The sequence below is a fragment of the Ammodytes marinus genome (assembly GCF_949987685.1).
Source record: "Ammodytes marinus genome assembly, chromosome: 20".
Taxonomy (NCBI): Eukaryota; Metazoa; Chordata; class Actinopteri; order Uranoscopiformes; family Ammodytidae; genus Ammodytes; species Ammodytes marinus.
In genome coordinates, this window is record NC_137224.1 from 11,856,342 (window position 1) to 11,872,021 (window position 15,680).

At 41.3% G+C, this 15,680-nt stretch overlaps 1 protein-coding gene across 2 annotated transcripts in view; it reads right to left on the reverse strand.

The window, feature by feature from the left end:
- The window catches only part of taok2b (TAO kinase 2b), a gene marked incomplete at its 3' end in the record, with an annotated part of 33,134 nt that extends 17,821 nt beyond the window's left edge, over window positions 1-15,313 (reverse strand). For both annotated transcript variants that reach the window (XM_080048613.1, XM_080048612.1), the window contains exons 1-9: window positions 14,798-15,313; window positions 14,351-14,382; window positions 11,992-12,132; window positions 10,016-10,087; window positions 9,812-9,913; window positions 5,205-5,250; window positions 4,990-5,086; window positions 4,602-4,715; window positions 49-140 (exon numbers count right to left, since the gene is read on the reverse strand). In XM_080048613.1, coding sequence (XP_079904739.1) covers window positions 49-140; window positions 4,602-4,715; window positions 4,990-5,086; window positions 5,205-5,250; window positions 9,812-9,913; window positions 10,016-10,087; window positions 11,992-12,132; window positions 14,351-14,371 — 685 coding nt within the window. In that variant the 5' untranslated portion in view covers window positions 14,372-14,382; window positions 14,798-15,313. The remainder of the gene's footprint in view (window positions 1-48; window positions 141-4,601; window positions 4,716-4,989; window positions 5,087-5,204; window positions 5,251-9,811; window positions 9,914-10,015; window positions 10,088-11,991; window positions 12,133-14,350; window positions 14,383-14,797) is intronic.
- Between the last annotated feature and the right edge of the window lie 367 nt (window positions 15,314-15,680).

Consider the following 15,680-nt stretch of genomic DNA (forward strand, 5'->3'; position numbering starts at 1 on the left):
ACACAATAACCACACACACTTTTGGACTATTTTAAGACGGTCTCTTACCCAGCTCTATGGCGGTAATGCCAAGTGACCACACATCCACCTTCCCATCGTACTGACCCTCGTCCATGGCCAGGATTACCTCGGGTGCCATCCTGCATGGGAGATACAAAAAAGCAATCCATTTCAGGCTCTTCTCCTTTGATCCTGGGCCAACAGCTAACACTCGCTCATGTCCTTTGAATGAATTTGAATCCGACTTTTCCAAGAGTACCTATTTGCAGACCCATGGAGAAACGGACCTCCACCGGAAACACGATGGGGCCACACCCCGAACTCATTTCATTGGTCAGAATTGTAACCTACTCTGAGTTTGTTTTCACTTTACGCTGCAGCTCCGACTGAAGAAAGAGTGTCACTGCCACAACGCGATCCTGTACAGTTTAAAGCAAAATCACTCCATCGGGAGGTTTTTATCATTTCCTGATGATTTTACGTTTGATCGATCATTTATCTGATCAGTAGCATAGTTCTCAGCCCTCGTGCCCTTCATATGCGGCCACCTTACACATTGTGAACATGCTCTACATTCAGATTAATGAACCTATTGTAGCGTACGCAACGTGCGGATATGGCACAGGCTCCATGAAGAATAAAAAAATAATATATATATGTATATATATCAGGGTTTTTCCTGCATTCAAAAAATGTTGGCGCCCGCCAAAGGAATTTTAGCGCCCGCCAAAGGAAAATCCTCAGCGCCAAAGTGTTTTTTTTTTTTATATATATAGATAAATAAATAAAAATCTACTTTAAACGGCTCCAAATGTGTTTCCATTTCCGCGCCATTCCAGTCATATTACTTGCAATCTCAGTTGTAAAAAAATAAATCAGGTCGGGGATAATCGTTATTAAACTATCATTGTTCCGCTCGCCGGGGCATGCAGGCTTATAAATGCAGCAAACCCTTTCAGCCGTGAGCTCCGCTCGGCCCCTCCCTCACCTGAGTTTAGCTATCGGCTCGTCCAGAGTGAGGGAGATGTTGCGCATTGCCGGGTGTTTTGAAAAACTTCTAGATGACGAGAATAAAGGTAAAACTAATTGTGTTGTCTGAAAACACTTCAGACTCACAACAGACTAAACTAATGTGCAAGATTTGTCACACGCGAGTAACGTGACATACGCGACCGAGAGAGAGAGACAGAGAGAGAGAAAGAAAAGTGATATAGCCTACGACCTGATCTGCACCTCTAAACATCCCGACCAATTTGTTTATTCACTTTAAGTCGAGTCATAGTGGTCTATGACCAAGCAATCAATGAATAAAAACACAGGAAGTTTAAAGCTCATTGACTCCTGCCACCACAACTGTCAACACTACAATGCAACTGCCTATCCAGCCAGCTCCATGACATAAATAAATCATGCCCTTACATTCAATGCTAGCAAAAGACGTGCCCTATCAACACCATTTACAACTGGTTATTTTTATTTTGACATATTTTTTTTAAATTATTAAAAATATGTTTCACTTATTTAGCCTATTTCTATTCTCCCTGTTTTCAGTTCAATTAGGCCTTTGTTTAAAGTCCAAAGTCATGGTGTTATTAGAAAAAAACCTTGTTAAAAGTAAAATAAATGCATAATGTTCTTAAATCAATGATTAACTGTCTTTAATAATCGTGATAACACAATGTGATTACTCAAAATAATCATGATTATGATTTTTTCATAATCGAGCAGCCCTACCTTCTTCCATGGTTTAGATCAATTAGAAACAATTAAAGTATTAGGCCTAAATAGGTAGGCCTAGTCATTATTAGTATTTTGACTTCATATATAGGTTGTTTATTGTGATTTCATAAGCGTCAGTGAGCTCCATGGTAACACAGTGATTGACAGGCTGACTGAAATGCTCTTGAGCTGGACAGAAACTCCCCTCTCCCAACCCAACACCCCTCTTAAAATACACAAACCGTTTGCCTTTACTGTCGCGACCCCAAAAAAAGTCGGTCGCGTACTGACCCCCCAAAGGCCCATTCTGAGCCAGGAAAAACCCTGTATATATGATTTTTTTATTTTTTTCAGAATTGATTCAAATCGGCCGAATTGATTCGCGGGCCAGATCAAAACGTGTCGCGGGCCATGTGGTGTAGAGTGTGTCAGGGAGGGACCAAAGAGAACAAGTAGAGCGGTTGAGGTATTTGGATTCTAATTTTTATCCCAACTGCCATTTTCTCCCCAAATCCTCCACCCCAGCTTTAAGCCATGAATTGATGAACTAGCATTAAAGAAACAATGTCAGTTTTCCAAAGGGCTTTAAATAGGCCAATCTATGTGGCTAAATAGCATGCTAATATTGATGTTTGATTGTGTTAAGTGTGTAAGGATGAATGCTAACATTATCTGGTTATGTGTTATGTAGCTAACGTTAGCTAGCTACTGATAGCCCATCTCTTTTCTTTCCAGTGGTGGCTTTGCATTTCATTACCGATGTAAACAGTCATAAATAGTTTACACCGGTGCTGGGTCATGATTCCTAAAAAAAATTATATTCCATATAGGGCTGGCCCGAATTATTCGAATATCCGAGGAGTATTCGGAGCTCAATTCAGTATTCGGGATATTAGTTTTTTTTTTTTTTTTTGCAAAGGTAGCTCAAACTGCAGTATATTTTGTCAGCAAATACTATTTGGATATACAAGTTATAAAACAATTGTAAAATACAAATTAGACGTTCATTTAAAATATATTATCAAATTATTTGAACTTTGACCTAGTTGGCCGGTGCCCTTTCAAAGCACAACCGTTGATATCAGCTGTAGTAGGCTACGTGATGTTACAAGAGCGAGGTAAACTAAAAGCGGTACCAAGCGCAGGAGGGAGAGAGAGATGGAGGAAGAATAGATTGTGTTCTTGATAACTCTATAGGCTACCACAACATTAGCGCAATTTCGGAAGGAAATGTAATGCTTGACGTAATGCTAACGTTAGCTTAGTTCAGCTGTTTGTTTACATTCAGCCATGCTATTCAGCCATTATCAACCGTGACTTGCTTGCATCATGGGAATAGGCAGTCAATAATGGATATAATATGGACACAAAAGACTATCAATATTGGATCTTTGTATGGATTTATAAATCGCCGAAAGGATGCACGTTCCTGGATGAATTGATAAGCTCCTGTATGGGTTACGATGGCGCGGAGGACAGCTGATTTGGAATGGAAAAACAGCTGTTTGCCTCCACGGGGAAAAAGTAAGGAACTCCGACTTTACTACTGTTCGAAAGTTATTAAAGCATCAACAAACTACGCAGCTTGCTGTCTCGGCTCACACACTCGGTTTCAGTGAGTACATGCATTATTAATGTTGGTTTGATGGTGTGTTTTTCTGGAACGAATATCCGAATATTCGCTCGGAAAAACCAACGAATACTCGAAGCCTGAAAAATGGCATTGGGGCCAGCCCTAATTCCATAATAGCTCTATCTCAGTGAACCTGAATGTGTTATTCTCCTTCACAGAAAAAAAAATACATTTCCACTAAATCGATTCTAGAAAAGGCACAGATCGGTGGATTTTTATCCACCAGAATACAGCAAATTAAGTGTTAAGTTCAAAATGTTTCTGGGGTACATTTTACCTATAAAATGTACCCCCAAACAAAACAAAACCTAGCCTGTATGCCCTGTACGCAGGTTGTTTTACAATATATTCATATTTTTCATAGGTATGTTGTTTTCACTTTTTGGATTAAAAAGAAAGCATGTCGGTAACGTACATGTCTGGCCCTTAGTGTGATTAACATATCGTAGAGTGGCCCTTTGTGAAAATGTTGACACCCTTCGTCTAATTGATATTTCCTACATTCAAACGGCATCAGTGCAGCACATATTCTTATATTCCAAGCATGGCCCAAATAAATCATGTTCACAGCTTGACTGCTGTGCATTATAGCGGTGATGAATGCAATCTTAATAATGAGAGAATAAACCAAGGTGAACCAAAACATCTCAAAAATAGCTTAGGGGCTACTAGGGTTAAACTTGTTTAAGAGTCAGCATCAATTATCCTATCTATAGTAATACACAAGACTCCTTGACTCCTTGAATGGGATTTAAGTGCATATTCTCCTCCCAAAGTGCACCAGATTCATGCATTCAAATTTAAAGAGTACAAAAAACTTTCGGCGGGACCACACAACCGCTCCTGAAGAAAATTCTGCGGGAAACACTGAAGTGCAGCTAGCACGATGAGTGTTTCTTTCTGGGCGCAATGGTATTAAACCACACTAGCTGTTACCACAGTAACCATAACTGTCTACGAATCAGCCAGGAGTGAACTCCTGAGGGTTACAACTTTATAAACAGCTTACAAGTGGATTAGTATGATACTTGAACCTAGTTAGTGTAGCTTGAGAATATCAGGAGGGTGAATGACATTTAAATATAAGAGGGGTCTTTTTTTTCAATAAGGTCTGTTTGGCAATGCTGATAAGTACTGACATGGGCAAGGTGCAAGCTTTGCTGGATCATAATTTGGTGTAGAAGTAAGTGTTCTCAAGCCATCTTCTAATGACGAGGGTGACACTGTAATACCATGTGTGATGTCTTACCAGTAAGGTGTTCCCACGAAGGAGTTGGCAGGGGCGACGATGGAGGCAGAGCCAAAGTCTCCCAGTTTGACTGTGCCTGGCTCCGTCAGCAATATGTTTCCTGCCTTCACGTCCCTGAGAAAGAGAGAAATGATCAGATAAGAGAAAAGCACTGGTCAGGGAAATCGTGAGAAAGACAAAGAGAGAGAAAAAGTATATAGTTAGGGGCCGGGGGAGCAGCAAGTTGAATCAAAACGTGTGGCTGCACGGAGCATGAGCACAGCCACCGTTGCATAAGCCGATCTGAGGCGGCACAGTTTGTGCTTTCTCCCCTGTATTTGTTTTGCCTCTTGTGCGAAGTGTGGGCGAGGAGAACAGAATAGATGGTGAGAAAAAGAACGGGGGCTACCTGTGAATCATGTTGTGAGAGTGAAGATACGCCAATCCCTGCAATGCACCATGGGTTATGGCAGCGATTTCCACTTCCTGGAGGGGTTTCTTGTGAACTGGGAGAAGAGAGATAATAGGGGATATCAGACATTGTTTAGGTAAACAACTGACATATATCATTTACTCGTTAGGGCGTCATAATTACTCATCCGTCTTTTTTTCTTTCCTACTCACCTTCTAAGAGGTCTGAGGCTGAGCCCAAGCAGTACTCCATCACAAGCTAGGAGAGACAGAGGGAGTGTTAGGCTGCACGCTATTTTAGGGAGACGAATGCAGGATCACACATGACATTAAGGACTTATTCTACATGACCCAATAAAGAGAGATTTTTTTGGACAGGAGGTATTTTTTCCCTGAGAGTTCAGCATAGTGTGTAAGTGAGAGAGCTGATTGATTCATGGGATGATGCAAAGCCAGCAATAGGTCAAACACAGTATCTGTGGCAACTGCAACTTATGTACCAATCATAGACAAAATAAGGAAGTCAACCATTTTTTTTTTTTTTTTTTTTTAAACCTTTTATTTATACAGGTAAATCCCATTGAGACCGAAGACTCTTTTTCAAGGGAGACCTGTTCCCATTCCCACGTTACCATTCACACACACATTCATACACCGATAGCAGGCTAACTATCGAACATTCACACGAGGCAAGGTGGGTGAAGTGTCTTGCCCAAGGACACAACAACCATGACACAAGTGGCAGGGCGGGGATCGAACCTCCAACCCTTTGATCATCAGCCGACTAGGGGTGTAACGATCCATCGATATAGATCGATCCATCGATTGATTGGCGAATGATACAACTGAATCGATACAACGCCCAAAAATCGATACAAATCGATGTATTAGGCCTATATGCTTTTATTTTGACAATCTCCTTGCGCGGGTGCTTCTGACACTATTTCCGCCCGCGCGAAGCCGCTCCCAGCGCTTATTCGTTCAACTGTTAAATGGTTAAAGCAGCCACAGCAAGCAGTAGTGTCGGCGGGATGATGGCTGGTTTAAGTTTAGCTAGTAGCATTTCCGCGAATTCGAGCAACCGAGATTCCGAGGATATTTTCTCCCCTCTCGGGAAAAAATCTGCTGTGTGGAAATTCTTCGGATTTCGAAGAAAAGATGGGGCAACGGACAAGTCACATGCTGTGTGTAAAAAGTGCCAGTCTGAAATTAAATATTCAGGAAACACCACCAACTTGTCCTTCCACCTCCTGAGGAAACACGGTATCGAAGGAAGCAAGGAAGAAAGCAGCTCGGCGTCGTCAACGTCAACAACCCTGACCAGTATTTTTCCACAGAAGCTGAACCACAAGTCCAACCGAGCGATGAGCATCACAGGTGCCATTTCATATTTCATATGTAAAGACATGAGACCGTACAGCGTCGTCGAGAACGCCGGCTTTCGTGAGCTAGTTAATACTCTGGAACCGAAATACACCATCCCATCCCGGCAGTTTTTCAGTGAAACTTGCATTCCAGAGCTGTACGCGCAAGTCAAAGAGGCCGTTAAAAGTGAGCTGATGACAGCGAACCGAGTCGCGCTGACTACAGACGGCTGGACCTCATGTACTACCGAAGCCTATGTCACTGTGACCAGCCACCACATCGACACCGACTGGCAGCTGAAGAATTTTGTCCTTCAGACTCGGGTTCTAAATGACTCACACACGGGGGCAAATCTTGCTGCAGTGTTGAGAGAGGCATGTGTAGAGTGGAATATCTGTGACCTAAAAACTGCACTTGTCACGGATAACGCCAGTAACATGACGGTAGCCGGAGCAGAGGCAAACATGTCATCACACATCAAGTGTTTCGGCCACACGATTAATTTGGCCACACAAAGAGGCCTGAAATGTGTCGGCGCATCTCGTCTTTTGGGCCGAGTGAGGCGAGTCGTCACTTTTTTTCACCGGAGCACGGTAGCAACGGCACTGCTAAAGGAAAAGCAAGGGTTGCTTGGACTACCACAACACAAGCTAAAACAAGACGTAAGCACACGCTGGAATAGCTCATTTGATATGCTAGAGCGATTTTTGGAGCAGCAGGCTGCTGTGTGTGCTTCACTCCTGGACAGGAAACTCAGGAAAGGGGCAAATGACATCCACACACTCAGTGAAAATGACATCACTGCCGCAGAAGACATCGTGAAGCTCCTTGGACCTGTCAAAACCGCCACCACAATAATGTGTGACGAGAAGCAACCCACTCTGTCGGTCATTGCTCCACTCAGAGCAAAGTTGCTGCTCCACTACAGTATCACAGAAGAAGACTCTGCTTTACTTAGAGAGATGAAGGAAACAATGGCCAGGGAGCTAGCACAGCGCTACGAGGATGTGCTGCGGGTGCTCCACACTGCATCTGCTTTGGATGCAAGGTTCAAGACTCTGCCCTTTATCAGTGAGGAGGAGAGAGAAGCGGCCTTCCAGAGCATCACATATGAGGCTTCAGAGCTGTGGAACCAGAAGGTAAGCTAATATTTTTTCTCTATTATGCTTATGTTTGGATGATGCACTTAAATGAAACATGTATTCATAAATCTAGACTGTTTCTTATTGTTGAAATGCTTTGTGTGTGTGTGTGTGTGTGTCTGTCTGTCTGTCTGTCTCTGTGTATGTGTCTGTCTGCCTCTATGTGTGCATGTTTGTTTGTGTGTGTGTGTGTGTGTGTGTCTCTCTGTGTATGTGTGTGTGTGTATGTCTGTGTGTCTGTCTCTGTGTCTCTCTGTGTGTGTGTGTGTGTGTGTGTGTGTGTGTGTGTGTGTGTGTGTGTGTGTGTGTGTGTGTGTGTGTATGTGTGTGTGTGTGTGTGTGTGTGACTGTAAGCGACAAAGGGGTTCATGCTGGGGCCATTTGTTATATTATAGTCATATTTAATCATAATTAAAGGGTCACTATGCAGTTTCAGAGGAGGGTGATTTGTTTGATAATCAATGTGTGTGTGTGTGTGTGTGTCATCTACAGAATGACAGTGTGACAAATATGGAGGAGAACATACTTCCTCCTGCTGAGCAAACTGATGATGATGACTCTGAGCCTGATTTGGAGCCTGACTTGGAGCCAACCCCTGGGACATCCCAGGCTCAAGAAAAAGGTGTGTGTGTGTGACGTGTGTTTTTCCTTCTGGTGAAAAGTGTGATTGACTTAGTGTTACATATGAATGAGTTTATCCATAATCAGCTAGCTGATAAGTGTTAGGAGTGCATGAAAGATAGATTTTTTTCTTCTGAATTAATTTAGTCTTCTGTCCTGTTCTGTGTCATTTTAGAATATGTTCCAGCTCCCAAAAAGTCCAAGGCATTTCAAGACCTCTTTGGCGATACGTTCAGCACTGCAGAACCAACGCAGAAGACCTCCAGAGACCTAGCCCGTGCAGAAGTTGCTAAGTACAAAGAGACTGCCCCTTTGCCCCTGCAAGGTAATGTTTTGGAGTGGTGGAAAACACACCAGACCGAGTTCCCTCTCCTGGCAAACCTTGCCAAAACCTACCTCTGCATTCCTGGTACTAGTGTACCTTCAGAGCGTGTTTTCAGCACTGCTGGAGACATTGTCCGTTCTGAACGCAGTGTTTTGTCTCCTGAGCATGTCGACCAGTTGGTTTTTTTAAAGAAAAACCTCCCAAAGGACACTGGAGGACATATTTGACTCTTGTAGAGAAGAGAAATCCACTTTTACTGACAATGTGAAATGGTTACAAATACATTTGCTTTGTTCTGAAAGGGAATTGTCTGTATTAAAAATTCAAGATCATCACAGGCTCTTTAAGTTCAGCCATAAAAATGTTTTTGCACTTAAATGCAAAGTGGAACTTTATTCTTTGTATTAAAATAGATGTGTTTGTTTTAAAATATCTGGAAGAGCACAGAAATAAAATGATGAAATTATAATGAAGTTGTTTTCTGTGAGTTGATGGGAATGTAACAGGTTGTACTTGTGTTAAATGGGCATATCGTCTTATATCGATCGCAGGCCCCTGAATCGTATCGAAATCGTATCGCAGCAGATTTTAAATATCGGAGAATATCGTATCGTTGTCCAATGAATCGATGTAATATCGTATCGTGATGAAAGCAGCGATTTACACTCCTACAGCCGACCCGCTCTACCAACTGAGCCACAGTCGCTCCAAACCATTAGTATCGATATTAAGACAAGGGGTCGACATTTCTTGTTGTTTGTTATTAGGGCAGTGTATTGGCAAGGGCATCATGATACGATGACATATCGCCATACATTGAGATATGATGTATATTGTGATATATTGCAGTCTTCGCCTTGTATTTGGAAGGGACCGCTCTAAATGTTGTCATCTGTGTCACCCATGCTGCCTACAGCTTTCACTCTGCCAAAACACCGGGAATGACACCCAGCAATTCGAGGCAACAAGCCATACTGCGACAACTATGAGTTGAGTTGAGTTGTAATTCAAAACAGGTAAAAACTCACTCTTCAAAATATATATATATAAATATACATGGAGTTGGAAAACGATACAGATATCAGGAAAATAAATATCAAGATATATTGTCGTATGGATTTTTTTTAGCACAGCCCTATTTGCTATCATGCAGCTACAAATACAAAAAACCCTTTAATCTACCCTTGGACTACTTTTTAAAATCACTGATTTGTCTCATTGGGACCACCAAGTAACAGCATTGACATACTGAGAATCACCTCCCGTACAGACAACATAATGCCTTTCATGTGGTGTACGGAACTGCCGTAGATTTGTGTCCAATTCACAGTTGGGATTTCATCCACGTCTAAACAGTACACACTCACCCATGCTGTGTGCTCTCTCAGGTAGCAGCCGCGGTACTCAACAGTGTTGGGGTGGCGCAGCTTCTGGAGGAACTTCACTTCCTTGACGATATCTTGCCATTTCTGGATCATTAAACAGAGCCACAGACAATTGATGAGAAAACTTGACTTATAAACTGATGTCACATTAATGAATGATGAAGGATCAGAGTTACCAGACCTTACCTCATTGGACTGTTTGCCACTATAGGACATCTTCTTGATGGCCACCACCTCATTTGTGCGAATGTCATGGGCCTAATGTAAAATAGAAATATTATGAATGACAGAAATTACATTTATTTATTTAAATCACATTTGTAAACTTCATTTGTGTGGCAGCTTTCATACAACACAATGCAGTTCGAGGTGCTTTAGGTTAAAAACATAAAGACAAGAAAAGCAGTCTGCTCCCATTCTCTTTAAACAGTAGTAGTTGCTTTATACTGTATATCTGAGAGCAGACACGTGAGAACTCTATGATTAATTGCACCCAACAAAGAAATCCCTATTTTATAAAACAAGGATTTCTGATGAGCCTCCTTTGCGTCCTCTCTCCTCCCGTCGATGCCTTCATCCATGACTAGCTCCTTTTCACCCTTCATTAAACAGGCCTTTCCATCCACCACTTGTCCTTTGTCCTCGACACATACCGTGCCTTTACCCTGTTTTTCCTCTCCCGATGCCTTTCATCTCCAGCTGATTTTGTTTGTTGACAACACAATACTCAGCGTCACCACCTCCCCTCCTGTAACATACACACCAATTCTAACCCACAACACCACTATTATATTCAGATATCTCAATGATGGGAACTCAAATCATAATGATGCGGAAAAACCTACCGTGTGGCAAAAACCTGAAATAGCTTGAGCTAATGCAACTGACCAAACCAATAGATTTTTAAAGTATAACGATTTGCAATATTACTTTCGTAAAAAAAAATACTTGTATTAGTTTCTATTTGTCTAAAGAGCAACTGAGCAGGATGACAGTCAAAGCCATAATTGAAAGTTTGGCCGTAGAGTTTGTGAGCTTTTGTGACAAAAAATAATAATTAAAAAAATCGTATCAGCAAGGTGTTGCTGCTAAATAACTGATGAGACCTTAAAATACATGTTTGTTCAACATTTCTCAGTCACTAAATCCACTCTCCTTGTGAATTAGGGATGGCCATTTAGAATTTTTTCTTTAACCGGTTAACCACAAGAATTAACGGTTATTAACCGGTTAACCATAAAGATTTAATGTAGCCTATTTATAGTGAAATACATGAAACATTATAGCAGGGCTCCCAACCTTTTTTTGTTCCAAAGACCTGCATATTAATTTAACATACATGTTGACATTCACACGGCACATTGTCTGATGTGAGAAGAGGTCTAGTATGTGAATGTAGGAGCAGAAAGTGAAATAAGTGACTGAAAAGGGACATTTACACAGGCTTAGGGGATGAGTAGCCTACCGAAACCTGGTGCTAAGTAGTGCTGAGCACGGGGCAACATTTTGAAAGGCCGTAGTATTGATAAGCTCCGACGTTATCAGTACTGCATAACGGTACTTTACGCTTTTGTTTATGACGGATTTTCGCTATTGGTCCTCGCACACAAACATGGCAGACCTGTCTGTGCAGGGGCACTCACAGCCTGTCTGTCACTCTCTCACACTCACTGAGACGGTGATAGATGCAGGACAGCATCCACCTCAAGAAGGCTAATGCTAGCGCTATGTTAAGCTAGCGGGAGCCCACGCTGTTAATTAAATTATACAAACACATGGCAGGGGAGTGTTGTGACCATAAGTTGTGACTAGCTATCTTTCTGGGAGCGTACCATGGACCTATTATAAAGTTGAGAGTAGCCTACACGACTCTTTTCATTCTTTACCGACAGTTGGCATTCTTACATCCGGTTTAGCGATATCAAAATAAGAGTCTGGATTTGAGAGAAATTAAGATTATTTCATTTTGTTTAACCTTTAGTATTAACCGGTTAAAGATCTTCTTAACAGTTAACGGTTAACCATTTAACCATGGACATCCCTATTATGAATGAATACTTTATTGTCATTGCACATGTCACAAGTACAGAGCAACAAATTATCATTTAATTACCATATAATGAAGTTGAATGTAATTCTGAATCAAAATTTCAGTAACTCACAAAGTACACTGCTCCGAAGCTCCCATGGCCGATCTCCCTAAGGTCGGTGAAGAGCTTCTCAGGATCTTCCCTGAAGAACAGCTCCGCCACATCCGGGTCCTTCAGGTTCCCGGCCCGCACACTCGACGGCATGGCCAGCGCCTGGTGAGCATGGGCGAGACACACACACACGGTGAGCTTCTGTTTTTTTTAGGGATAACAAACACTTGTGTTGAAAACGTTAACCACTGAGAACAACATGGACCCAGACTTCCATCAAAAGTGTGTGTCGCTCTTTATCTGCATTCAAACTGTCCGCAAGAATGCAAATCTGTGATGGCTGATATGAATGGAAAATATCATAGCGCTTATAAGATTCAAATTACCATTCTTCCACCCGTCGGGAATACAAGGCTGAACAATAGTGGCAAAACTTACATTGCTGTATTGTTTATTTTTTTTTACAATTAATATTGCAATATTCTAAATGTGTTAATTACCACCATTTCACCAGATACAAAGAGATATGAGACATAAATCTGTCTTACTTTATTATCTTTGAGCCTTTTTGTCCACCAGCAATCTTTATTAAAGGCCTACTTCACCGGTTTGAATATGAAGGTGTATTGAATTCTGAGATCCTATGTAGTATAAATGTGCGAAAAAAATTGAAATCGGTTCATCCTAGCCTGAGAAAAGGCAGAAAGAGTTTATATTTCTATATTTCCTATATTTCTCTTTCTGTGATGTCACGAGAAAGAGAAATATAGGGTTAAAAAAAAACTTACTTTGTAAATATTACTGTGATGTCACAGTAAAAGACATCACAGTAATATTTACAAAGTACGTTTTTTTTAACCCTATATTTCTCTTTCTGTGATGTCACGAGAAAGAGAAATATAGGGTTAAAAAAAACACTCTGTCTTTTCTCAGGCTAGGATGAACCGATTTTAATTTTTTTTGCACATTTATACTACATAGGATCTCAGAATTCAATACACCTTCATATTCAAACCGGTGAAGTAGGCCTTTAATGGTTTCCTTCATCTTCCCCATTCATGAGAAATTGGGATAACACAAAATGCTTTACATTTCGAGATTGTATTCTTAACAATTATCTGATCCTTCATTGGCCGACACTATTGACTGTATGGCCAGCACAGTTAGGTGTGTGCTCTATGCAAGTATAAGTGTGTGTGTGTATGTGTGTGTGTGTCTAGGAAACAGATGAAGAAAATACAATAAATGTGGTTTATTAAACTTTTATCGAGCAGTTAAATCTTTAGTTTAGACAGTATACCATGGCTGGTCTGATTGGAATTATTTGCAATGTGAAAACTGTACATGCATAAACAGCAATGTTGATGCTTAAATACAACTTTGTGAAAATCATGGTTGCGAATCCATCAGGAAATTGATAATCCAGTACAGAAAATAGCCCGACAGATACTGGATTTCTGAGGCTCATACTGATACTACTCTTTAGTCTAGTTATGGAAATACAGCCAACGCAGTGGAGTTCACGAGAGGATAAAGCACTGAGGGCCAATTCTGTCATACATATGTGTCTTGAAACTCAGACCAGCCAATGATATGATGACTGAATTGTTCAGTATTACCAGTAAAACACTTCCTATAGGATCATGTGATGTCACTGAGAATATAAACTCAGAGAAAAGAACATGGGATATCGACATAAATAAATGCAGACATATCTCCAATTGGTAGTTTTTTTCCATTTACTTTGCATTTGAAAACATTTACAGAATCTAAAATATTAAGGGGTTATTAATTATATACTGCAATTATCATTACAGATACTACACACCACATACATAAAATCAGATCAATTCACTCGTAGCCACAGCCTTTTTCTAAACCCATTTTAGAGGGTAATCAGATAAAAAGATTTGTTGTTGAAAACAAATAACAAGCAGTACACTTATTATTCTGTTTCACTGTCTGTGACACCGGATCAGATTGTATGTGAAATGTCTGTTAAGATAACAGCCAAGCATATCATGGAATATATCATGGGACTTTTGGGGAGTTTTCTTTAAAAGGGCTAATGTGGAAAATGAACACATGCTCTATATATAAAAGTTTCAGTAATTTAAAAACTGTGCCTTTGTGTCAGTATTTTTTCTTAACAATTCAAAATGAGTGTGCATCAGGTCAAACGTTAATTTCATGTATTTTATTTATTTTTTGCTACTGTGAAAGAGGAAGCCAGTAGTTCCCTTTGAGAAATGGTAAGTTCTTTAAATCATGCAGCCAAGCCTAAAGCCAGCTCTCAGTTTGTATTATGAGAAGCCATACATGTCAATCATGTGGTTCCATCCTAGATTGCATATTTATATCCATGGATTGCAACTCATACCTTTGTTGCAAAATGTTCCATCCTGGAGAACCCTGGGCATATTTTGAAGAAAAAACATAACAAAATCAAATTCATATTGTCTTTGGCTGGTGAGACAGAGCAGTGATTATGTAGATAGGCGTTTGCCACAAGCATCATGCAGCTGCAGCATCTCAGCTGAGCCAAGCTAGATGAGGGTGTTTTGCACTTGGCTGGTCAATTAGGCTATCTTTGCTCATGCTCGCCAAACAAATGCATGACATATATTCAACAGTAGACAACAACAACTCCAAAAGACAGGCTGGGTGTTCAGTCCACAGGCCAATAACAATCCTTCATGTCAAAACGTCTCTTATATGTAAATATTAAAGCTGGTTAATTGCACTGGCTGTTCTTTTCCAGTGCGAGCACAGACACAGAGATCCACTCTGCTGCTTTAGTGCGCTGAATGATTTATAACAGTCTTACCGTGGCTTTTGGCATCCACTGTAGCTAGCCCTAGAGCTAGCTAACCGGCCTGGATGGAAAATATTGGTCTCGCTCCCCCTTTATCCCTCGACACTGTTGTCTATTCAACACGAACACATCGCATTCTGTCTGCCGATGCTTTCGCTCAAACTCCTCTCCATCCCGGTGCTCCCGGACAATCGGACAGCCAGCACGTCCGCGCGACTGGACATCGGTAAAGCACCAGTAAATTGTGACAGCTGTAGCGTAGTGACGGCTACCAGCTGAACAAGCCAGTCAGCTAGCAGCTGAGAAAAACCAAAAGGGGCTAGCTCTACAGCGGGTGTTAGCAACCCCGCTAACTAAATAACGTGACGCCAGGAGCCGCTTTCAACGGGAGGCCGGTAGGTTAATTCCCGCGGGTCCGCTCCGTGCACCGCCTCGCGCTGTCATTACGTTAGTGTTGTCGGGCGGATTTCACCTCCTAGTCGTGTTATCCCCATTTTGCTTGACTCCCATCCGTTTTTTTTTGTTCAGGACTTCATGATGGCGGAGCGGGGCGGGAGCCGAAAGGAAACCGGAAGTGTTCTTCTTCGACGCTTCGGTGGCATGCGCGCTGCAACGACGCCCCCTTGTGGCCGAGGATGTCCGGCAAAACCATAGACCTACTGTATAAAGAAACACCTATCCATGTAAAACACCAACATGGTAAAGTAAAATCAACAATTAGTTTTCTTTGTAAACAGACATTATGAGTATGAAAGACATTTACACAAAAACTGTTTCTCATTATCAAAGACAGATGTAACAATTGTTATTTAATTCGGGGTTTCTCATTTGCATAGGCCTATGTCACAATGTGATGTTCAGTAGGAGGAGTCCTGGTAAAAAACAATAAACAGTT